At 37.8% G+C, this 25,750-nt stretch overlaps 1 protein-coding gene across 1 annotated transcript in view; it reads right to left on the minus strand.

Moving 5' to 3' along the window:
- MRC1 (mannose receptor C-type 1) overlaps nt 1–25,750 on the minus strand; it is an 88,748-nt gene that overhangs the window by 19,848 nt on the left and 43,150 nt on the right. Inside the window, exons 10-23 of the mRNA XM_046679959.1 lie at nt 24,396–24,511; nt 21,860–22,008; nt 18,927–19,126; nt 16,380–16,507; nt 15,797–15,884; nt 13,652–13,796; nt 12,064–12,105; nt 10,680–10,843; nt 9,581–9,648; nt 8,010–8,110; nt 7,170–7,312; nt 6,665–6,779; nt 3,476–3,642; nt 296–398 (exon numbers count right to left, since the gene is read on the minus strand). Of these exons, the coding sequence (XP_046535915.1) occupies nt 296–398; nt 3,476–3,642; nt 6,665–6,779; nt 7,170–7,312; nt 8,010–8,110; nt 9,581–9,648; nt 10,680–10,843; nt 12,064–12,105; nt 13,652–13,796; nt 15,797–15,884; nt 16,380–16,507; nt 18,927–19,126; nt 21,860–22,008; nt 24,396–24,511 (1,729 nt within the window). The remainder of the gene's footprint in view (nt 1–295; nt 399–3,475; nt 3,643–6,664; nt 6,780–7,169; nt 7,313–8,009; nt 8,111–9,580; nt 9,649–10,679; nt 10,844–12,063; nt 12,106–13,651; nt 13,797–15,796; nt 15,885–16,379; nt 16,508–18,926; nt 19,127–21,859; nt 22,009–24,395; nt 24,512–25,750) is intronic.

The following is a 25,750-nucleotide window of genomic DNA, read 5'->3' on the forward strand; positions in this document are numbered from 1 at the left end:
AAGAGGAAGACTGGGAGGTCAGCCCAGCGGCGTAGTGGTTAAGTTTGCACACTTTGCTTTGCTGGCCCAGGGTTCATGGGTTTGGATCCCAGGCATGGACCATCAAGCCATGCTGTGCTGGCGTCCCACATGCAAAGTGGAGGAAGATTGGCACAGATGTTGGCACAGGAACAGTCTTCCTCAAGCGAAAAGAGGAAGATTGGCAATGGATGTTATGGTGAATCTTCCTCAGCAAAAAATAATAATAATAATAATCCTCAGCTTTTACAGGCAAGTGAAGTTTGGTAGAACTTACCAGAAGGTGTGTGGCATATATAGCCTCGCTTACTGTCACAGGTGTCATCCATCCATTTTCCTGCATCCTTTGATTTCCCTCCAATCATAACAACACAGTCAGCCTGTATGTTTATGGAGAAAGAAAAAAAAGTGTGAATCAACAAAATTATTTAAATCAGTTCATTAATAAGACAAAAAAATTCTTCATCCCTACCTCCAAATTTTAAGATCATTCAAATCCATTTATAATATATTCAATTTGTCTTTACAGTCTATGCAACTGCATCCATTTCCATGTGGATACCTCGTACTGAACTCTTGCTATTTTTCTGAAAACTAAATAGATTTTGGAGATAGGTCTGCAAAAATTTGCTATCAGAACTTTTACTAATCTCTATCAAAATTTAGGAACCAAGTAGACTAGGAGAACACAGTATCCTTTCCATACCAATTCTCATAATCCAAACCCAGAAATAGGCATCCTACTATTAATGGGAAATAAGTACAACCTATAGATTTCATTGCTAATTTAATTTATAAAAGTATTATTATGTATTCAGAGCAAATTGCTACTATACAGCTAGAAAGTTTCACCTTATTTGTAATCTTACAGGAGAATATGCCAGGGCTGGAAAAATTCTATTTTTTTGTTGTAAATGAGTTTGCAATTTCAAGCTTCCATGGGATAGTCTTTAAGCCAAAAACTAGCAAAAAATTTGTGAAACCTGGACCTGTCAGAGTTTTCATCCAGCGTCATTGAATAGATTGGATAGATTATACTGGTTACATCATGTGTTGGGTTTTTTTAACCTATCAGTTCTAATGATTATCACTTACGCTCATAATATCTAACACTATTCTAAGTACTTTACATGTATGGATTAATTTAACCTCACACTCATCCTATCAGGTCAGTACAATAATTAGGCCCATTTTATAGATGAGAGAATTGAGCACAGGGAAGTTAAATAACTTGCCCAAGGTTACACAGCTAATAAATGAGCATTCAGGCCTCTTGTCTAGACTTTAAGCACTGCGCTGTATTATTTTAATTTTAATAGCACTACCATCCATCCAAATTCTCTATATAATAGATGAGATTAACAACCTCTTAATGAGCCTCTCAATGAGCAAGGAATGCAAAGTGTGCTGGGGGCAGGAGTGCCCTTCAAAGGTTTTCTTGTTGATAAAGAGCCGCAAAAGAAGGGAAGATTGGGTATTGTCTTGAGTGGTAACACCTAGACCTTCTCTATCATGAAGCAATGAAGATTTATGCCAGCATGTCAGGAGTCAAGAGGAGAAAGATGGAAAGACCCCCAAACCTTAATAATATTGTGTTTGGAAAACACGGATTTACCCCGTTCCCTGATCTGCAGCTATCACAGCTTGCACCACAGCTACAGCTGTCTTCCCAACCTGCTTGCCTCCAGTCTCAGGATCCCATGAGCCTCAACTCTCAGGAACCCCAATCCTACATGTCAAAGAATCTCCACTCATCCCCATCTCGCTTCTTAGCTATTCTTATCTCCCATTATCCTGGCTCAGAGTCTCTGCTCCACTCCAGTAAACACGTACACAACAAGCACGTTTCCACCCCAAAATACATATGAAACGTGCTCTCCCACTCTCTTTATCAAACTGTATTTAATCCTTTCCATTTTCCAAATCCTGAAATTGCAACAACACAGTATGTGTGTTTTGATTCCATTTTTGTGAAATATAAACTTCATATTTTTACACACACTAAGAAAAAGTCCAGGCATAAAATCAACAAAAAATTAACAGTTTTTTTTTTTCCTGGAGGGTGAGATTATAGACTTTGCTTCTGCTTTTCTGCATATTCTTAAAACAGAAACTTGTGCAGCAATGATTTTTTTTTCTTTTTGCTTTACACAAAATTCACCTCCCATCCATGAAATGTTTCTAAGCAAATTCTACCTCACTACTTTAACTTCTTCAGTAAGTTTTCAGCCTTCATTTACATAATGAGGATTCAAATAATTTCTCTGCAGAAAATCAGTTACCCATCACCAAAATGTATCCACTCTGCACAGAACTACCAAATTAATGATCATAAAGATGCCATTTTGATCAGATCATTTTTTCTGTTCAAAACTTTGTTCGCTTCCCATCTGGCAAAGTCCAGACTCTTTCACAGGCCATCTAAATTTCTCTAAATTCTGCTTCCTGCCTTTCAAAGCCAACTCCTACTTCTTTTCTGCATGAAATACCTGCCACATCCACAACCATTCACTCCTGCGCAAAGCCACCTTCTGCCTTTTTCTGGAAGACTTTAATCCCCTTGCCCACATACCATGGCCTTCCCCATCCTCTTGGCAAGTCCCCCTGATCATTCTGTTTTAAACTTCTTGAGAAAAAGTCTCATAGCAGATTCTTTTTCATATTCCTTCTCTCCACCAATTGAAGGGCTTCATAGATATGTGTTGATCAATTAGATCATTCCACCCCATGATAAGTTACTTTCCTCCTAATTTCTATCATGCTTTATAGCTGGTCCTGTCATTATGCACTTTCATTTCTTTACTGTCTTCTTTCTTAGAGAAGCTTGTGGTCTAGCTTAAGTGTAGTCTTCTTGAAGGGAAGAACAAAATCTTATGTTTCTTCATGTTTTTCTCAATGCCTAGTAGGATGTTTGACATTGATTGGTTGACTGTTCAATGGCATAAGATTAAGAGTAGTAAAATAAAGAAGCAATCATCCGTCTCCTAGGTTAATGTACAAAAGCACTTCACACAGTGTTTTGCACATAGTAAGCACTCTACAAATGGTAGCTCAATAATGATAATGATGATGATGATGAAGATAACTTTAGAAGGACTGGTGCTTCCAGACATACACCCCAAATACTACAACAGCTTCAAGAGTTAGGGGCAACTGATGCAAAGATAGCTGGCAACTCTGCATTCAAATATACATCCTCACCACAACACAGACCCACAATGGAGCTGGCTTTCCCCATCCTTCATGATCGCCACCCTCTGCCCCCCAGGTTAAAGCATTCGTAACCGAATTTATAGCCCTCCCTTCAAGGTTGGCTCAGTCTGAAAGAGTTAAAGTCTGTAAGGATGGATCTGATCAAGGAGTACTCTGGTAGATTTTTCACGGAGGATAATCACTAATATGATGACTTTAAGCAAGCTGGCAGTGTATGGAGAGGTGACCTAAAAATGGTATTTACATCTTCATAGGAAAGACTGCTCCTTCTTCCACCAGGGTAACCTTTGCCCCAGTTTGTATAATAAACTCCTCGCCCATCCGTCCAAAGGAACGTGTGCTCTGAGTTGATGTCATTCAGCCCAGTCCAGGCATTAAAAGTGGAGTCCTTCATCTGGTAGGTAAGAAATGCTGAAAGAAAGTTTCACAAGATTAAACTTTGGGGGGAAATATTCATCATAAGGAAAATATTCAAAATATATTAATTTAAAAATACTGAGCATGTGACAAATGTCTTTATTGTTACTTAAAAGCACTTACCATGAAAGCAAACACATTCTAACTTTAGCATCGTGTTATCACTTCTGCTTTGGACTTTGAAAAGTTTTGCACAATCAAAGTCGAGGTTTTATCTGGGCCGCTGTAGACAGTTATACAGCTTGTGCCCTGCCCAAGGGCACTGGGGCACTGGGACAAGGAAAGCTAAAGTCCACCCCACACCCTACGCTCTATTTTGCACACCCAGTCTCGGTTGTGCCTACCATCCTGCAGAAAGAGGTACCTTTTTCTAGTTCATGTAACGTCATCCTATGAGTTAGTAGGCATCCTGATTCTATAAGGAAGATAATCTGATTGTAAAAACTAGTGGGCAGAAAGGGCTCTTCACACAGAAAAGTTCTGAAAAGGAAAACTATTTTCCCAAACAAGAAGCATTAGGCTGCCAAATTAGCACTACCTTAGATTGCCAAACCAGAAGAGCTACCCAACTGGGACTCCTCCTGGGCAGCCAACTCCTAGGAGTCAGTGGCCATCCCCTGAGTGTGTTTGGACCCAGGAGGCATCCTGATGCTAAGTGTTCACATCATGAGGAGAGAAGATCTGCAGAAATTCAGAGAATATCGAGCCAATCTGGCCTCTTGATTCTTTATCAATTCAGTGGCTGAGAGGATGGTGGCAAACATCCAGAAGCTGTAAAAGGCTTAAACATGCATGCCCCATCCTCTCTTCAGGAGCCCATTCTCATGCCTCCCACACCATAGCAGCTGCCTTCTGCATCCAGCAGCCTCGCCTGTCAGGGGCCATGGACACTTAGATGAATGAGCACCAACTCCACAGAACAACAACTTCCAAACATTTATGCTTAAACATGACTCGGGAATGCAAATAGGTAACTGAATGACTAAGCACTTGGGGTTACTAATAGAAGATGCGAAACAGAAAGAATCCCATAGAAATAGGATTATCTGTTTATTCATGAACAAACAATTTCACAGAAGGGCCTTTGCCATGTGCTCACTCTTTCACAGAGTGGAAGAGGCAGTGAGTACCCTGCTCAGAGATTTGCTTATTTCTCAATTAACTAAAGGTAAAAAAAAAAAAATTCCAATATTTTTCAGAGAGAAGTGTGAGTAGATATTTATTTTGGTTTTATTTCATTTCCTAAATAAGATCATAACTTTTACCCTATCCTCAACTTGAATTGAAATGTGGAAAAGCTCTACCTGCCAATATTTCAGCACTCACATTTTTTCTGCCAACAACCACAGTAAGAATTCAACAACATGTGCCTATTTTGCCAGGAATAATGTTATTTTATCTGAAAATTGTTTCCTTCTGCACATCTCTATTACCCAGGTTCGAATTTTGTTATGCCAGGAATCAGCACTTTGTGGTTAAGAGAGGAAATCAATTATTGTGTCTCTCTGCTGGGTAGCTAAGCCCAAAATGTGGTAGGCCAGTTAGAGAAATGTCAATATTACATTCTTAAAATTATGTGTGTGTGTGTGTGTGTGTGTGTGTGTGTGTGTGCTATGGTTTAACCCTTTTCTTTCAGTGTCTGGTGAATTGTTGAACTGGTCGACGGTTCTCAGTGAAAGCATAGTTGATTTCTTGTATAATGTGTTCCAAGAGAGCATATGGTGGCATTTACAGAGTAAAATAAACATTTGGGAGAGCACCATATGGGGTTCTAGCGTCTTTCCTCTTTCTTATGTTTCTTGAGACATACCATTTTTTCCAGGAAATGATTTTAGAAGTCAAAGATTCTTGGAACCAAAAAGGAACTTAGAAATTATCTAGACCACAGCCCTCTCCTACAACATCTGGCTCAATTCATATATACGACTAACATTTATTGAGCATCTGTCACCCTAGGTACGAGTCAATATATGTGACTCTACAGCATCCATTTGAACACCTTCTGGGTTAAGCATTTTCACAGCTCTTTAGAAAACTCACAAAGCAGCCCATCCAACCAGTTCTCATTGCTAGAATCACCTCCTAATTTTGAGCCTAAATCTATATCCATATAATCGCCACTCATTGGTTTTGGGTCTTCCTTCTGGAGCCACACAAGATGGTCCTTCAAAGCCCACAACATCCCTCTCCAGGCTGTAAAACTTGAGAGTCTTTCAAATATTCCCCATGTGCCACTTGCTGTGGCTTCCAAATCCTTAGTCACTGTCATCTGAATCGCCTACGCTTGGTCAACATCCTCCTTAAAGTGACAAGTCACGAATTTAACCTAATATCTATTTCAGATAAGGTGGCCCCAAAAAGACCATGCAAAAGTGGTCAAGTACCTTCCTTTTGACAGAACTGTAATGAATTTTACAATCTGCCCTATGGATATGGCGAGTTTTCTCCTTCGTTGCTTTTCTCCAAAGCTCTGGCTTATCCTTATGTTTTATCAAAAATTTTTTCTCAGTTTGTTCAAAGTTCATATTTAAAAATCAGTTTTATTGCATTATAAGTCATGTGATCACATGAGTAGAAAAGCAGTGAATGGGAAATCAGCAATTTTTCATTTTCTTCCTAGAACCACTCTATTTCTTTACCTCTTTGGGGAGGAAATTGGTTCAGAGAAAATAGAATTTTCCGGATTAAACAGGATTTAAGCTGGATAGACTCAGTTTACCCGGTCAGTTCTTTGACTCAAGCCTCTCTGAAAACCATTTCCTCATTTACAAAATGGGGTATTGATACCTGCTTCATAGAACTGCTATGACAATGGAAAAGGTACTTTATACATAGAACACCCAACATGGCGCCTACAACTGAATAACAGTTCTCAATACACAGTTGATTGTTTTTTCCCCTTCCCAGTTCCTACTCTAGAAAACCACAAAATCATTTGCTATCAGCAATATTCGATCATTTTATGGGAAAAATTACATATTTAATTGTACCATTGATTGCACCATGGTCTACGTACCTTGCTCTTTTTCGCTGAGGATAGACACCAGATTTCCTCCAAATCCCGTGCAAGCTTTCCGTGCCTCTTGCCAACTTTTTCTTTCTTCTTCAACAAATCCAAAGACTTTGAAACACTGAGATGGAAGGGAGAAAAAGCCATCAGGATTAACTAAAGATAAGAGGGAAAAGACCAGCGAAAGACATCAAAATCATTTATGAACATGATAGCTAAACATAAATTTTCTCCCAATCAAATAGAGATCTAAAAAATTGTCAGTTTTTTTACACACAAACTTTCTTTGCAAAGTTTTTTTTCTCCCTTGGGACAAAGGGTACAACTATTTGGATAATATCTTCAAATTTACTCTCAATTTCCACGGAGAATTTGACATGGGGATCTCCACCTATTCTTGCCTGAAATTTTCTAACGTGATAAGGTCAGCGAGTTAATTGCAAGCTGAAAGATTTGCATTGTCACTTTCCGTGTTGATCAATGTGTAGACTGCAACTCATTTTCTTAGTACCTTGTTATTGTAAAAACTCCAACCTTCCTTACAACCTCCTGGGACGGAGGGCGTGGTAGGAATAGCCGTGGCGTTGATGCTGCTGTTATGCCGTTGGCAAATGAAGGCATTTGGATAACCACAATTAATGTCATTCCAAAACCCTGGCAAAGAACAAAATAGTCAAATTATATTTACATGTTTATGTTTGAAAGCACTCTTTTTTTAAACGCATTTATATTTTACAAGAATTCTCAAAATGGTTTAGACTACAAACTTTGAATTTACACAAGTGACTCGAAAGATCTATGCAATATTCCCTTTTGCTCTTTCACTTAAACTGATAATAGTTCAACTTTGTAGAAGGCTTCCTATGAGCCAAGCACATACTTGGTGTTGCAGTTATGTTATCTAAATAACCAGTAATAGCTAATAATAATAACCTAATACTACCTAAACTTTATATATACTAATCAGTTGCATAGTTTTTTAGATGGATTACCTCATTTAATTTCTTAACAACAGATAGGTTCTGTCATTATTCCCATCTTACAGATAAAGATTGAAGAGAGAGACAAAGGAGACAGATAAACATTCTGAATATTTTCCTCAAATCACAGCACGAAAAAGTATTTCATCAAATGAAAAGTGAGAAGATTGACCGTGTCACTTATTAGAGTAAATGTTAAGCATCCATTCTCCTTACAAATTGAATGGCTATACTGCTAAAATTAGAATCCTCCTTTATTCCCTCTTCTTTTCTTGCCTGATTTAAGTGCACAACTTGCTGCTTTTAGCCTAGGGATGTAGGAAATGACACAACATACCACAAGGCAAATTCAAGATTTTTATATCATCTACCTGAGTTTGAATACATGGTTACACAGTTTTCATCTTCATTTGCAAAATTGGGTTCACCTGTGGCCCAAGCCACATAATCCACTTTGCTTCCATCCATCCATCTGGAAAAGAAAATTCAGGCATTTAGCAACAATCCAATCATTAGAATAATTGGCTATAGCCTAGTGGCGGGGACAGGCAAGTCAATCAAAATGAAGGGCACACAGGAGCCTAAGTGAACAGAAGAGAAGGTTCTAGAGAGACTAGCAGGAAAACACCAAAGATGGTTGATGATTCCTGTGGCATTGCGCTTCTCTGCAGCAATGCAGTGCCTTGGCAAGTCTGTCTACTTTTCCATCTCTGGAGGAAACTACCTTTAGTCTTGAACTAGGAGAAGAAAAGGAAGTAGGCCAGAGCACAAAACCCTCCATAGTACTCCTTAGGCACGATTCCAACAAAACAAAACCACCCATAGAGAAATTAAGAATGTAGAGTTTCTTGTTAGGCCCATTGCCTGATTTTCATGTTTATTCTGGTCTCTCCTAAGGTACGTGGGCCAATGCTTATTTTCATAAATTATAGAAATTCAGAGACTGTTAGCTGGAAAGAGACCAAGAGATCATCGAATTCGACCCTCTCATTTTAGAGATGATTAAAACGGGTGCTTGTCCAAAGGAGCATCAGACATCTCTGGTCTTTAAAAATGATGAGTGTGAGTTTAGGTCTCTATTGCTCAAAATGTCAATGACAGTCACACGGAACACATGTGGCTAAAACATGTGTATATGAGCCAGGAAGACATACCTGCTCTTCAAACTTAGGAGAACATGTGTATTAATGAACAAGGAAAGAAACCCCAAAAATGTACTAATTTCCTTCTTTCTGCAGCTTTTCCTGGCCCCTGTATCTAACGGAAAACAGTACAGTCATTCCTTTGAAGGGAAAGCATTTCATGCAGTTGAAAGAATACTTCAAAGTAGTGTTCTTATAGCAGGGAGGAGGGCAACATGAAAGGACCCTTTGGTTCTGTGCACCAAGAGCAATCCAAATGGGAATCATAATTTTTAAAATACAGTAATGTGCGGCATAATGATGTTTTGCTGAATGATAGACCACATATCGGATGGTGGTCCCATAAGAAGTACCATACAACCTAGGGTCTTAGGAGGTTGTACCATCTAGTTTTGTGTAGGTACACTCTATGACGTTCACACAATGATGAAATTGCCTGACAATGCACTTCTCAGAGAGTATCCCTATTAAGTGACACATGACTATAAATTCAGTATTCATGTCTGTATAATACCTGACCTTAGGATATGATTTACTAACAGGTGACATCTAAAAACAAAGGTAGGTGAAGTTTTGTAAGATTAAATCAGATTTTGACTTGTTTATTTGACAATTATAATGTTGAAAATATTAACAGGGTTATTTTATATTCTTTTGGGTTTTTTTAAAGATGCTTTTTAGATTGAGAACACTGCAGGATTTTTTTTAACGCATTCATCAAAACAAAAGTCTCAGAATAACTCTTAGGTATTTATCAGATCAGTATCCTAAGCAAAGTTGTTTTATTTTAATTTACTTACACAAACTTTTTATCCAAGCTGACCAATAAGCCAATAAAATATGCTGGTTGTGCATCATTCTTGTTTACCTAAAACATGGAAATTTACAGATATTTCAATCTATACTTACATAGTAAGCAAATTCTTAAATAAAACCTACATATTCATGAGGCAGCCTATTTGGGAACTTTTCTAAGGAAGAACTCATGCAGAAATGTTGCTGTATATTCAAAGTTATGCTTTTCATAGAAATAAAAACAAAAATATGCACACTATATAACAACCTGCATTTATAAAACAAATATTCTAAGTCATTCTCTATAGTATCAAATGCCTATAGTAATTAGACTGTTGAAGTCATTCTTTAAAACAAAGTAATCATTTGGGACTATCTGTCTAAGGAAAGACTTTTTCATCCACATATATATTTGTGCAATATTAGGAAACATCCTGAGAATTTCAAACCAAGGTATATCCACAAAGATAAAGATAAGTTAGACTACACTCTAATATCTTTGTCATCAAATGAATTTTTATTCTTTCATTACTGTTCAACTTATTTTTTTCTGCTCTCTCTCTCCATTCCTTTCTGGCCAATAACAAGGATACCAAGAAGCTTTTTAAGAGAAAGACTGAGCCAAGAGCTCTTAGGAAAAAAAATTCTACTTTCACTGTTAGCTGACAATTTTGGTAAAAGCAGAAAGATTTTTATGTTAATAATCAAGCTATACTGTTTATTAACCAACAATTTGCTCCAACTAAGACAGGTTTGTAAATTAATAATCAACCTGCACTGCACATAAAGGGTCCAGGATTGATCTATAACAACTAGTCAAGAATCATAACCTTTGAAAATTAAATTGGTGAACTCAAAACCATCAATTATGGATTCTCACAACACCCAGACTGAAAATTGTTTCTGGGTTCTGTGATTCTGCATTAAATATTCAAGAAATCTATGGCCAACACCCACCTCCCCTCCTCTGGCATTTTTACCCCTGATCTTAGAAGGTTCAAATTCAGCACATAATTTGAAATTGCACCATGGGGTACCATTTGTAGACATTATCTTAGCTTATCACATGTCACTATTCTATCCTTAAATTAATCATATTCTTACATATTTCCACAGAAACTTCTTTTCACTTTCGCTTTGAATAGAAACAAGATCAGCAAAATTCTTCTTGCAGAATTCCCGTGCTTTGTCCATGGTTTCCTTCTCTTTGCTAAAATAATACTGATAGTCTTTGTAAATAACCCACCCATCTTCAGTGACTGGTGGATCTGAAAAATTAATGGAAAAAGGTGACGAATTTTACTTAGACAAATTCAAGAATCTAGTATGTATCATACACAAAAGTGCAAAGGGCAGAGTAGTTATATCAGAGGTATCTGCAACTCTGAGAGCCCAGAATAAGCAGGATGTGTATGCCTAATAAAGAGTGAATTATCTAAGCCCAAATATCCACTTTCCACCAATTCTGTAAAATCTAGCTGCTTTCTGTCCCCAATTAAGTTCCATGTATCATTATTGGGTAAAAGAACTCTCAATGTTACTTTCATCAATAGTATAGTATAGTTGGAAGGATTTACATGCAGGGAGTGGAAGTTATTAGAAAGCAGCTTTCATCTCAATATAAGAAAGAACTAAGAGATGGACTTGGGTGCTTCAGTGTATGATTGAAGAATTCACATACCAGGAAGGCTCCTCCCTTAAGGCTTCTTCCAAACCATGGGATTCTACGGTTCTGTGCTGTAGAAGGCTGACTAAGAGCCCCCAAAGATACCCAGGTCTTAATCTTTGGAATCTATGAATGTAACCTTAGATGGAAAAAGGTACCTTGTAGAAGTGATTAAGTTAAGGATCTTGAGACGGAGAGATTGTTCAAGATTATCTGGATGGTCCCTAAATATAGTCACAAGTGTCCCTATAGAGGGAGGCAAAGGGAGATTTGACTATGGAAGAAGAAGGCTTTGTGACAAATGAAGCAAGATGCTACATTGTTGGTTTTGAAGTTGGAGGAAGGGGCCACGGACCAATAAATGCAAGGAATGCAGCTCTAGAAGCTAATAAAGTCAAGGAAATAGATTCTCCCTTAGAAACTCTGGAGGGAGTCTGGTGCTGTCAATACCTCGATTTTAGCCCTGTGAAACTGATTTCAGATTTCTGACCTCCAGGACTGTAAGGGAATAAACGTGTGTTGCTTTATGCCACCAAGATTGTGGTAATTTGTTACAGCAGCCATAGGAAACCAGTACATGTGATAAGAAGAAACCTGGGAGCTTAGATTTGATTCGTGAACCCTTGAGAAATTGTATTACCCTGCTTTATGTTTGTGCTTACGAGCATCTGTCTGAGGGAGAAGATGCAAGCTTTCATGAGATTCCCAAAGATGTTAAGAACCTCTGTTCTCCACCTCCCTAGGGTAAGTATTTTCTTCACAGAAAGGAAACAGGAAAGAAAGGCCATCAATATGGAGATGGAAAAATAGGAAAACACCTACTGTCTTGAGGAGCTGGTGTTGGCTCAGGTTTTGGTGTTTGTCCTGGAAAACAAAAGAAAATGAGATATAAAGTGTGCTCGAACTTCTGCTATCACGTATCCTTCTAGTTTCTCTATCTTCGTGGATCAATATAGCTAACAACTTCCCCTCTCTTCCACTCACCAAATCTCCCAGTATGTTGCAGGGGAGGAGAATGAAGGAAAACAGAGTTAGGAGCTAAGATTGAAACAAATTAGGCACGATGATAACCACCAGAAATTGGAAGACAGCTTTCAGGCACAACAAGTAACGTCATACAAAGGAAAGAAAAGAACACAAGTTTTGGTTCAGAAAGCCTAGGTTCGAATCACAAACTTGACTGTAAATTGCTTACCCTTAATTTTGTCAACAGCAAAATGGAGCTAGTAATAGTTGGGGGAAAGTATCGTAATTATTGGAATTTAGAAGGCGCTCCATGATGTTAGTTTTACAGCCACACATCTTATCATTCACTGTAAAATTACTTAAAATTTCATTATTTGAAACCATTAAATGCGAACTATTTACTTACAAAATATATTTTCTTCAAAGCACCTTATTTTTATTAAACATATGTTTTACTAAAAGTTAAATTAAATATTTGTCTTTCCAAGCTGTTAATGGTATATCTGGACTTTGCTGAAATCTGATAAAAGAACTCAGGTTACCTAGCTTTTTTGGCTTAATGTGTTTAACATCTGTAAGAATAGAACGACTAATAATACATAAGGAAAATGGTCATTGGTAGCTCGGAGATGTTCAAAGCAAAACTGGCCGCTATTTAGTCCTCTCTTCTGAGAACTCTGAAAGCACTAATCTCAGATGGAGTGAGGAAAATAAGCTGACAGACAGCAGGAGCAACACAGCGTCTCTGGCAGTAGAGTTGGGACAGTAGCTAAGGTTCCCCAACAGCAGAGGGCAATGTGGTCCCATTTATCTGTTTACTGAGGAGGTAGTTGACGTATATTTTGATTCAAGGTGTGGGTCTGTTTGTTTATATTAATACAAGAACCCGAATCCTCTGATGTCAATGCCTGACTTGAATATGTGGAACTTGCTGAGTTATGATATTGACTTTTTGACCATCAACCACATGGTGGGTCCAACAGCATCAGGGGCCTCAAAATGATGCTTGGTCTTTGTGTTGAACATTTATTTGAGAAAGTGATTCTTAGAATATTCAGACTTAGGAAACTTTTAACTGTTGATGAGTCATGTAGGTCAAGGGGTGAAAATTCCAAAACAGAAATTGTATTTTCATTACTCTGCTTACAAAGTACAATGCTCACCCACTCCCATCACTGAAAAACCTAAGCCAGAATCACAATTCGTGGGAACTGTTTTAGAGGACGTGACTCTCATCCAGGATTCCCCGAGTGGCCTTTTGATCTCCTGTTCCTTTGGGACATTTATCTGTGCTCAGCGACTTCATTCCTATCCTGTGAAGAATGGCCCCCGCTAGTACCCTTGTTTTGTTATTTTCTTTGGTTCTGCTAATTAAGGGAAGATAGTGCGATGTCATGAGGTTAGTTCTCCAATCTGAGATAAAGGAGAACACAGGTTATCATACCTTTTTGTATCTGGCAAATCCAGTTGTTGAGATGTTCACAGTTAATGTCATTCCAGGACATGCTGGGGTCACCTTTCAACTCACCACAATATTCAACATTTTGATAATTATTAGGCTCTCCAAAAGCCCAATTTTCATATGAAACCTGTGTTAGAAACATTACATTGCAACGATTAAGCATTTGTATCAGGCCAATGCCAATCATCTATCCAAACAGGAAAGGAAAGATATAGTCACATTTTTTAATCCATTTACTTTTTTTCACAATAACTTTGCTTTGAAAGCAAGGTTTATGAACATGGGTGGGAAAGAAAGAGCTTTCATTACACAGAAACTTTTGAAGTTGAATAGAGTATGCTATTAATTATTGTACAATTTTCCTTACTTAAATAGAGTGGATCCAGGGCCATGTAGAGGGACTCATATATAGGAAAAACTTGGCAAGAAAGCTCCACTTGTCAGTATTGGGAGATCCTACATCTATAACCCATTCTTAAGGGATAATAATTCCATGTGATGTTGGAAACTTTCTCTTTATGAGACAGGCAGGATAAAGAAATGCAATTAGTTCTTCTCACAAAAGAGAAAGACTTATGAAATGTTGCTAACAGAGCTACCAAACTTTACCAAAATGAACAGTGGACATAAATGGAGGGCTGGGTTTAGGTTTCTGATGGAGTTTTCAGTGCAGAATTATAGCCCACGGGTTTGAGACTAAGCACTATGATCTATCGAGAGATATATATATAATATATTATATACATTACATTATATTTATATTATTATATATGTATATATCATATATAATTCAAAATTAATTATGCATTCATATATATAATCCAAATATGAATGGAGCCATCAAATAAGCCATGTCATCTAAGTGCCTTGAAAAGGTGCTGGTGGGTTATAGGAAGAGGTAGAACTGAAATTACACAAAATCACTTCCTGTGATGACTGGAGCTGCTAAGTAAACACCACGGGCATGTGCCACAGCCTCTCGCTTCTCCATTCCTGAGAATGGAGAAGTCTGCCAGAGCCAAATGGTTACTAATGAATACCAAAAGTTGTTTCCAGATCTCATGATCTAGAAAATTCTATAAAACACCCAGTTTTTAAGAAGCTTAAACACTTACACATCAATTTTATGTGGTAGAACCAGAATATTATTTTATATAAGCTAATGGAATGAATTTTCTAATATTTTTTCATCCAGTCAACCATGGTTATGCCTTAAGTGAACGGAGAACTATACCAGGGCAGGGCCATAATGATGATCCTAAAATGGCATTTATTTTTCATAGAAAAATGTCTCTAGCTATCATAAGAACCTGTCTTAGGAAAAAACAAATGTTGGAGAGAATGTGAAGAGAAGGGAACCCTTGTTCACTGCTGGTGGCAGTGCAAACTGGTGCAGCCACTATGGAAAGCAGTATGGAATATCCTCAGAAAATTAGGGATAGATCTACCATATGATCCAGCTATTCCATTGCTGGGTATTTATCCAAAGAACTTGAAAACACAAAGGCATAAAGATACTTGCACCCCTATGTTCATTGCAGCATTATACACAATAGCCAAGACATGGAAGCAACCTAGGTGCCCATCAAGGGACGAATGGATAAAGAAGATGTGGTATTTATACATGATGGACTACTATTCAGCCATAAGAAATGACGAAATCTGGCCATTTGTGACAACATGGGTGGAGCTTGAGGGCATTACGCTGAGTGAAATAAGTCAGAGGGAGAAAGTCAAATACCATATGATCTCAATCATAAGTAGAAGATAAAAACGACAAAAAAACACACAGCATTGGAGATTGGATTGGTGGTTACCATTGGGGAAGGAGGGAGGCGGGAGGGCAAAAGAGGTGATTAGGCTCACATGTGAGGGGATGGACAATAATTAGTTTTCGGGTGGTGAACATGATGTAATGTACACAGAATTTGAAATATGATGTACATCCGTAAAAATAAATAAATAAAAATAAAAAATGAAATACCTACAAAAAAATTTAAAATAATTAATTAATTAATTAAAAAAAGAACCTGTCTTACCAAAAATTTGGATTAAGCCAAGGAATAACGTCAAAATAAATACACAATAAGGTAAGAAAATGATACAGTCTTAAATCAAATTACTCACAGGAGAACCATCACTCCAAGTAAAGCCCTCTGAAGGACTTCCATATGTCAATCCCAACCAAAAGAGTTCATGGTAGTTCCCACTGGTCCTGCAATATACAAGACATAAAGAAATCTTATGCTATTGTGTGAAGTGAGTTTGCTTAGTTATGAGGACTAATCAAATGTGAAAGTTACCTCCAAAACATAAATTAGTTAGTACACAGATAAAGAGATTCAAAGACTAAAGATAAGTAGTATGCAATAGATGTGCATTTGGGGACAACCCATAGAGATCCTGAAATGCCTGTCCTTTTAAGAATAAACCATTGTAAAGCATTGAAATACAGTCATTCGTTTGTTCATTTAACAATAGATATTGAGTGTCTTGTACTTTTATAAAGCAATTCACCACAGGATTTAGACCTATAAAATTAAAGCACGTGGAGTGAAACTAAATCAAAACGGACCCATGGATTTGGGATATGATAAATGTACTCAGGGTAACCTCACGAGCCAACAATTTTGAAAATGTGAGAATTTTCTCAACATCCTTAGCACCCAATAGGTAAAAGGAAGGAGCATGATATACAAAAGATACTTACGTTATTAATCGCCATATTGCTTGCTGTTCCTCTTTGTTATTGATGCTAGCGAGATCTCCACCCAGAGCTCTACAAAAGTCTCGAGATTCAAACCATGTTTTCTTCTCATGTTTTCCTTTTGCATACAGCTAGAGACGATATAATTTCAGAAGTTACCTTACACATCAGAGCTTATCAAGAGAAATAATTATTTCCTTTTGATGAGATTTCATTTATAGAAAAACAAGATACTGCAATGGCCCAAAACAATATAATTCTCTTGTTTGAAAATCGATTGATGAATGAATATTGGGGTAACAAAATTTGGGGGATCATTTTGTTGAGAAAACCACAGAAAAATCACATTTTTATAGCACAGAAGAAATTAGACTAAAATCTTAGAAGCCTTAGGCATACAGCTCATTGTAGAAAACAGGATTAATTTGGTTAAGTGTGAAATGTGGCCTTGAGATGGGGGAAAAAATGAAAGAAACGATGCAGAGAAAGTAAACATAAATAAAGGAAATTTTAAGGAAAACAACCTCCCTAAGCTTGTGCCACAGTTTGTTATCCTGTGTAGCATAAACAATGAATAATCTGGCAGTCTTTCAACACATTGTTGGTAGTGTCCTTCAAAACTGTCTTGTCTTTTTCCTTATGGATGCATATTTTAACATTGGAACACATGCCACAACAGACACTCATCTGGCAGAGCATCTAAAAAGATGGGTTATAAGCTAAATGGAATTTAATAGATTACACAGTTTAGAGAATATGTCATATTATCCACCGGACTGCAGTGAAATGGAATCCACAGTGACAATCTGGGGAACACCTATCAGTATGCAAACAGTACAGGAGTTCATCATATCCACCAACTTTTATAATTTTCATTTGTTGTTTCTCCTAAGTCACAGCCCCCAAAATCACAGGCTTGTGGAAAAAGAGATTTGCTTCCAACAGACTATGGCTGCCCAGTTGTCACCAAGCAACCCAAGCCAACCTTGACCCTAATTTGAGCTATCTAGACTAAGGTACCTTGAACAAGTTTCCACTTCGGGAACACCCAAGACTTCTGTGAGCCCCTCAACTTGCTAGACTGTGGTATAAGACTTGATTTTCTTAAATCAATTTACTATCAGCTGAATTTTATTGATAATTCCCACATCTTAATATGTACAAAGATGGTCTATGTATTTTCAAATAAACCTGGCTCCAACCACCTCTAAAACTACAGAATTTCTAGTGAAGCACTTATTTGGATTTGTTGAACATCTATCTAGATAATATCTACCGGAACCCTTGGTCCACTTCCAAGCTCTGGATAATTCTGCTGCTTCTCTCAAAATCCTGTGATAAATCTCCATAGCCTACCACCCTCAGGCTAATAGCCGAGTATAGGATGAACCTGGCCTTTGCATAGTAACTCAAAAGTTTCCAGAGGCAACAATAAAATACCTGATTTGCTTCATGTTGGTCCTCAGTTAACCCATTTACAAAATCCTCTCCTGTCTTGGCCCAATACATGTCCTTCTATGTGAATTATGCTTTTAGCCTTGACTGACTAGTCTGGATTGAACAGCTCATCAGTCTTTATTGCTACTAGTGGGAGTTACCAACCCAACTAGCCATACCCCTGTTGAGTTAGAGAAGACTAAACAAGCTCATTCTGATACACGTTAGTAATTCAAGTTCTTCATCAGCCTTGCGTAACTGTCTTACAAGGCATGCAACGGCCATATGCCATTGAAAGGATTGAATAAAAGAGGTCCAAAGAGTGGCACATTAGAGAATAGTATCATTAAGCAGTAGATAAGTATATTTCCATATTCGGCTAAATCTAACTTTCTCTAGAAAGGATAGGACTTAAAAGAGGGGAAAAAAAAAGACCCAAATGCTTAATTCACTGGGGCTTTTGTTTGTTTGTTTTGGTGAACTTGATTGCATAAGGACAAAATGGATGGTCAAGCCTAAGAATATACAATTGTCATTTAAAGGACACTGAAAGGCCATGTGCCCCTACCTAGCAATGCCTTCATCTCCCATCAGGCATAATAATCAGGGGATAAATCAGAATGATGGAGCATTATCTCTAGGATACTCAGGGGACATTATTGTACATTTATTTATTCACTCAGTTAGCTAAAGGCTTGGGCTCTCAGAACAAGCCACAAATGAGATGCAATGGGGGAGAATGACGGGGAGCAGAAATTTTCATTAAGATGAAAAGCGTAAGCTCAGATTAGAGCAAGAAAGCCTGGGAGCTGGGAGAGAAGCAGAGAGAGAGTGATGAAGGCAAAGCACGTCAAGAAAGGCTTCTGTGAGTTGTGCTTGTGTTGTCGATTGTGTGTGTTGGTCTAAATGCAACTGGTCATTAGCATGCACCCGAGGAGAGTTCTTTAAAAACAACTGATGTCTAGGCTCCCTTCCAGATCAATAAAAGCAGAATTTCTACAGGTGGAGCCTGGGCACTGTGGGTTTTGGTTTGGCTTTGTTTTCATTCCTTAGGTTATTCTTTAGGCTGAAGCATATTACAAATCCATTATTAGCTTAGCACGTCATACTTACCTTGAAACACATGCTTGTTTTAGCGGTGGTGCCCCAATCCTCTGGACATTTGGGTTCGGGAGTGGTGGTGGGCTCCGGTGGGCGAGTTACTCCTTCTGCCCAGTGTTTGCACACAAACTTTGCCTTTTCTTCACATCTCAAAACATCCCACAAGCCCCCTGCAATCCCAGTTCTCATGGCAACACATCCTGCTTTTCGCCCTGCATGAAACACACAAAGTAGAATTCACTCCAGAAGTGCTCCTGAAGGCTGGCCACGCTCACGGGAGATGGTTCAAACCTGAGTGTCAGATTATGGGGGAAAATCCACATGTGAGGAGAAAATGGAGAGTAGAGATCCCGTAGCATTTAGCAATTCATTTGTGCAACTTTGAACCATTACTTACTTTTTATTTGTGTGGCCTGTATCCCCATGGAATTATAACCTCAAATGTAAGGGTTTTGATAACATTTTGTGTTTCTAACATCTGGCAGGATGCCCCACACATAGACATTTAATGATACAATATTTTTAGTATGATAAAATTTACCATAATGGCAAAAATAGTGTTTTAATAGCAGTACCAGATAACCTAGCAGTTTTCTCTTCCTTGCTTTCTTAAACCACTGCAAACTAATTGGAAAATTAAAAACAAAAACAGAGAGAGAATGAAATATGAAATACTGAAAGAATGATTCTTTTTAAAAAAATTCTTTAAGATCCTTTTTTAATTTTTTTTCCCCTAGGGCCCAGGTAGGTCTCCCAGGGTAGAAGGTGTTCACAGACGTCAAAATGAGACTCACTGGAGCTGGAGATTTCACATCAGTTACTCGACCACTCTGAACCTGTCTCCTCATCTTAAAATGCAAATATCACTACCTACCTTCTTGAGTTGTGACGAATGCCAGCTTTAATGGATAAAAAAAGTACATAAAACAAAATGAGGACTTTACTAAGCTTAATAGTTTATAATTCTGTTTTTACAGTTGTGGTTCTTTCCAAATTATAGTTAAGATAGAACTTTGAAAACATGAGGAGTCCTTGCTGCTAAGATGAGTTAATCTTTTCATCACTTTCTTTTAAAGGACGGTAAGTGTTTAGAAGTAACTCTCAAAGTTCTGGGGAGGTACATCTTTCCCAAAATATTTTCTCTAAGATACCTGATTCCCTAAGGCTCTGGTTTCATCCAACTTTACTCCTGAAGGACATTCCAGGATGAATCTCCCAGAATCCTACTGCTGAATGAAAAACAGCAGTGAAGTTAAGAAGTTTGATCCAGGGAGTAAGAATTACCACTCTTACTAGTATTTTTTTTTTTAAGTGTGCGCTCAGCTCTTAATATAATACCTAGTTATTTAAAAATGAACTGAAATACTACTATTTTTTAGAATGTTCAATAATTAAATATGAATCACACTGTCCAAACTACTAATCTATTTTTGTTATTGACAGCTGAGGATACAAGTTAAAAGAACTCTCAAAGATTAGGACTGAAATTCATACACTGGAGCTATTATTCCTTCTTTAGCCTTCTGCCCAGGCACGATGAAACATCTGACTACAAAGGATGTTTAAATTTTGGGTGTTGTCACACTGAATGATGTCATATGCTATGACACCAGCGTATAAAGAAGACAAAGAATCTTTCAGAGGCTATTTCAGAAACTGCTTCCTAGGGCAGGCAAATCAAAATTTATAGGAAGGCAGGGTGGTGCTAGTGTCAACAGCACAGATTTGGGAATTACACACATTAGTGAAACCAGTAAACAGCCATGGATGATTAGGTAGCTGGTAACTAAAGTTTTTTTCCTTTTTTTGCAATTACTGATTACAGCTTTTGGTTCATCACCTGCCCATTGTTAACTGTGCTGCTTAGGCAATATACTATCCAACTTTCATGAGGTTCCTCCCTGGTGCCTGGGTCACCATGGGAATGGGCGTTTGAGCTGTTTTTCAGGAATTAAGACCCCCTTGTCCAGTTCAGGCTGGTTGAGACCATCAACCCATCAACTGCGCCTGTGCAGATGCCCAATAAGTGACTTTTTGACATCAGGAAGCTAAAAACTCCACCCTCAGATCATGCTAATGCTGCCATTTTGTGAACATGCATCCTATAAAGAGGCATGGATTCTGATTACGCTTGCGCAGATCATCAATTACCTCCTCTCTCCTCACCTCCAATCACCTATCCCCACGTTTCAGATCACCTTGCCCCCTACTCCATAAATATCCCTGAGTCCCCATTTTCAGGGAGGCAGATTTGAGACTCGCTCTCCAGTTTCCTCAAGTGGCTGCCTTGTGATTAAACCCTCTCTCTGCTGTGATCTCATTGTCTCGGTGTTTGGCTTTCTCGGTGCTGGGCAAAAACTAACCTGATTCAGTAACATTAGTCTAAATCCATGGTTGGAAGTTTTCTAGTCACAGAAATTTCCTGAGTCCCAGTGTTCACATCTTTAAAATGAAGATACTTAAACTTACCTTGCAGGTTTCTTAAAAGGATAAAATTAAATCCAAGGCATACAAAGGGTTAGCCAAGGCCACAGACACAATAATGAGGCCCACATAAGCACTATTGCTTGCTCCACCACTCAAGTGCAGGAATCTTTCTATTTATAGTTGCACCGAACAGTTCTGTATCACTTTCTTAGAGCTTTAAGTTTTCAGAAATAAGTTAGTCCTTTGGAACATTTGTGACCATTTTGGATTTCATAAATATTTTTCAAACAGAACAGTACCAGATAACCTAGCAGTTTTCTCTTCCTTGTTTTCTTAAACCACTGCAAACTAATTGGAAAATTAAAAAAAAAAAAAAACAGAGAGAGAATGAAATATGAAATACTGAAAGAATGATTAATTTACATAGTCTATTTGGAAAGGTATGTCGGGGAATAACAGGCTTTGTCTGATGGACTTGTCAGGTGAATGAAAGCCTCAGAGGGAAGCGCTCCACGTACCTGGCATATCTGAATTCCAGTGGCTGAACTGAACCTCTTCCTCAATGGTCCACTGAAAGGTCCCTTTGTTTCGTACATCTGAAAGTCCCGTCCAAAAATATCTTTCAGGCCTCAATCCAACCAAACTAGTTAGAAAGGCTTGTTCATATCTAAAAAAAAAATTAAAAATTGGCTAAATTTTAGAAGCATATGACTTTTCTAATTATCAACATGGAAAGTATCTTCATTGTATGTTTGAGCTGTGATTTAGTTGCTCATTCAAACATATTGTGGTGTATTTATATGTCAGTTAAGTTATGCAAATTTTCACTACGGAAATGTTATCTTAAGAAAGAAAAATACCATTTAGCTGAGTGAATAAAATCATTGAGATATACTCGAACCATTTCTCTCTATTCCTCACAAACCTTTCTGCTCCTCCTCAAAATATAAGAAAATTCTGAAAACGCAAAGGAGCAAACCATAGCTTTTTAAAATACATTGGTTAAAAATCAGTCCACTTTCAAATATTTCACTTGCTCTATACAATTCTTGGTTAATGAAGTTGAGAGGTCATAACATTATTAAGGATAATACAAATAGAAAAACCTGTGTCAATTTTCCCCTCAGTTTCATTCTGAAACAGAAAGAAACAGAAGAGAAAATTATCAAGAAATACAGAAAAGCAGAACCAGCCCTGGGGGTCTAGGGGTTAATTCGGTGCTCTCCCCACCACAGCCCGGGTTCTTTTCTTGGCCAGGAAACCCTACTACCTGTCTGTTGGATGTCATCATTGTGGCGGCTGTGTGTTGCTGTGATGCTAAAAGCTCTGCCACCAGTATTTCAAATACCAGCAGGGTCACCCATGGTGTACAGACTAAGACAGACTAGGAAGAAGGACCTCGCCCCCCGCTTCCAAAAACATTGGCTATGAAAACCCTGTGAACAGCAGCAGAGAATTGTCTGATACAGAGAGGATGGTGCAAAAAGACTGGGCAGGGTTCCACTCTTCTGTCCACAGGGTCAGTGGCTAGAAGGCAGAATCAACCCCACAGCATTAACAACAACAACAAAAAAAATAGAGAAGCAGAACTTCAATCTCTAAAAGGGACTGGGAACAGAATCACAAATTCCAATATTTTCTCTGCATTTGAATCTGATCTACGTATTTGGCATGATGTGGTAACAATACAATTTGGTTAGCAAAGCAACCATAGTGTATCTTAATTGATGAATATTAGACAATGAGGCAGCACCGTAGGCAAAAATCTCTCTTTGGAGCAAAAGAAAAGTGGTGCCAAAAGTTTCTAGGAACAAAGGGAGGTGTAGATGGCTCCAGAGAGAGCAGAGAGGGAAAAGGTAGAAAAAGCTACAGTAACAGAACATTTGTTTGACCCTTGTCTAAACAATTTCATTCCCTACACTGGACAAACCAAAAAAATTAAAAGTTCCAAACTAAATATTTCTTAAATGTCTAAAAACCAAATTTAACCACAGAGTTAGTGAGCTCCTGAATATAAATGCAATAGAAAACATAAAGAAAAACAAACCTAAAATATAAAATATAGGGAAAACTCTGTACATCGTGCTCCAATAGACCAAAAGATCAATTACAGAGCAAATCACAACATGGCCCCGTAGTCCTAGGGCCATTTCCTTGTCATAAAATAAAAACTACGTATGTTCTAATTTTAAGATGTTAGCATTGTATCAGGGTGCTACAATATTTCAGACATATAATTGTACATAAAGGAAGGATGTGGTTTGAAATACAAGTTCTTTTATAAAGACTGTACAAATTCTATGACATCCTTCATTTTTATCAAAGGATTCTTATTATCAATAGCATCCTCTGCCTTTTATCGGGTCTACCTTGAAAGGCCAAGAAATACAACTTATTGTATTAAAACTCCATAAGTTTTTACCTTTTCACTGCAAATTAAATGGACATTTTAAAATTCCTTTTAAGTTTCTTCTGTCTCTAAGGCAGCGCTATGCAAAGAGTAGGGAAAAAATAAATAAATACTAAAATCTCAAAGATGGATGGGACCCTAGAGGCCAAAAGTTACAGAAAATGCTCTATGTCTATGTGATTTTCTGGGCCTATTGGTAAGTAAACCTAGAAAGGAAAAGAACAGAAGGATGGAAAGGATGGGTAAATATTCAGTAATCTCTCTGCCCTCTCTTTTTGGTAGAGGCAGTAGCAAAGATAGAAAGTGGGATCTTTGATCTAACAAATTTTCTTACTTTTTCCTGCTTTAAAAAATTTGACACATACGAGATCAGAAAAAAGTTACATCTGTAAACTACATTTACTAGAGTATTAATAAGCTCTTCTGAATATTGCATTATAGTGCTAAAAGCGGAAAATATTTTATAGTGCCTGCAATGAAGAATCCAAATAAGGATGTGATTTTTAATACTTCCACCTTTACAAACCATACCTTGAGATCAAACATAATTTACTCAGAAATTTAGAGCATGCTGATACTTAGGCTTTTCTGAAATCGCTTCATTATTTGACATATTTTAAAATAAAACCAAAATTGTTGCCTACCTGTCTTCAATAGTTGTTAGATAAGCCTTCTCATTTCCACAGGTTTGGTTTGCTTCTGTAAACGTTGAAAGTGTGTGCCCAATCAAATAGCAGTAGAAGCCATGTCTTTTCCAGCCCTATTAATGTCATCAAGCAGATTATCGTGCATGTTTATTAGATAATGTTATGTTAATAATCCCTCTATCATGAAACGTAAATTGATACACAAAAAGGTGTCTGAAGAACACAAATCCAAATAATTTGAAATGTGATGAAAATCATCTATACGAATTAAAAAAAAACACTAGTGCATTCTTCCTCATATGACAAATTATGATACAAAATTGGTGGGGAGAATCATTTTCTCCACTTCTGATTCATCCTCCAACAGAAACGACTTGTGAAACATTTACCAAGGAAACTGAACAGAACGACTAAGGTTTCAGTTCTAGAATCGGTAACTACAAGAAATAATGTGCAGAATAGCAAGCTTCGTTGCCCCTTGAGGCCAATAGTAGACAATGAGTCTAAAGCTGGATCATCTGGTCACAGGAGAGTACTTATCACACTTCAGGCAGCATGATTTGGCGTGGTTCCTCTCCCATACTTCAAACACAAACAAATGCTAAACAAAAACAACAATAAACAAAAAATCCATACTAGAATTTGAGAGAAAGAAGGGGAAATCTCCAGGTACCAAAAACAAATGGAAAACTAAAAAGTTGGAAAGGAAAACGCAAAAGCTGAGATTGTGGTTGCCCAGTTGTGTGTCAAACCTAGATTAAGGCCCTAGGGTCTAGAGTCTGGGGTATTAATGTCCACATGGACTACAATATTTGGCCATCAGCCCACCTGAGACAGGGAGATGGGACTGAAGTCCTTACATAAAGATGATACCCACTAAGGGTAGCCCCTCTGTGAAAGGAAAGCCAGAAAACTCTACCCACAGAACCAGCAGATGACTGAGATTCTTGTCATCTGCCTGTGGTTTAGGTGCAGGAAAAAAATTATTCTGTTTGAAAATAAATACCAAATCTGTGCCACAGATGGATGCCGGCCTCAGTTTGCCTCTATCCACATTGTATGACAATCCACAGCCAAAAGTAAAACAAAATAAAACTTGGTCCATAAAAGGAGACTCTCCTAGGCACTCCGAGAAGTCAAATACAAAACCACACAATGGAAATATTTCCACAACCCCGGTCATCTAAGACTGTGATATTTGAGGGTTGTGGTTTGGATGGGATGTGGACTAACCCATAATTAAACATTACAAACCACGTGAGAAAATGTCTCATTTGAAGGAAAAGTCAACAATTTAACATAATAAAACAATCTGAAAAATATAATAAAAACAAGCACATTTGAGATTATTT

This window comes from Equus quagga, chromosome 12 (assembly GCF_021613505.1).
Source record: "Equus quagga isolate Etosha38 chromosome 12, UCLA_HA_Equagga_1.0, whole genome shotgun sequence".
NCBI classification, from domain to species: Eukaryota; Metazoa; Chordata; class Mammalia; order Perissodactyla; family Equidae; genus Equus; species Equus quagga.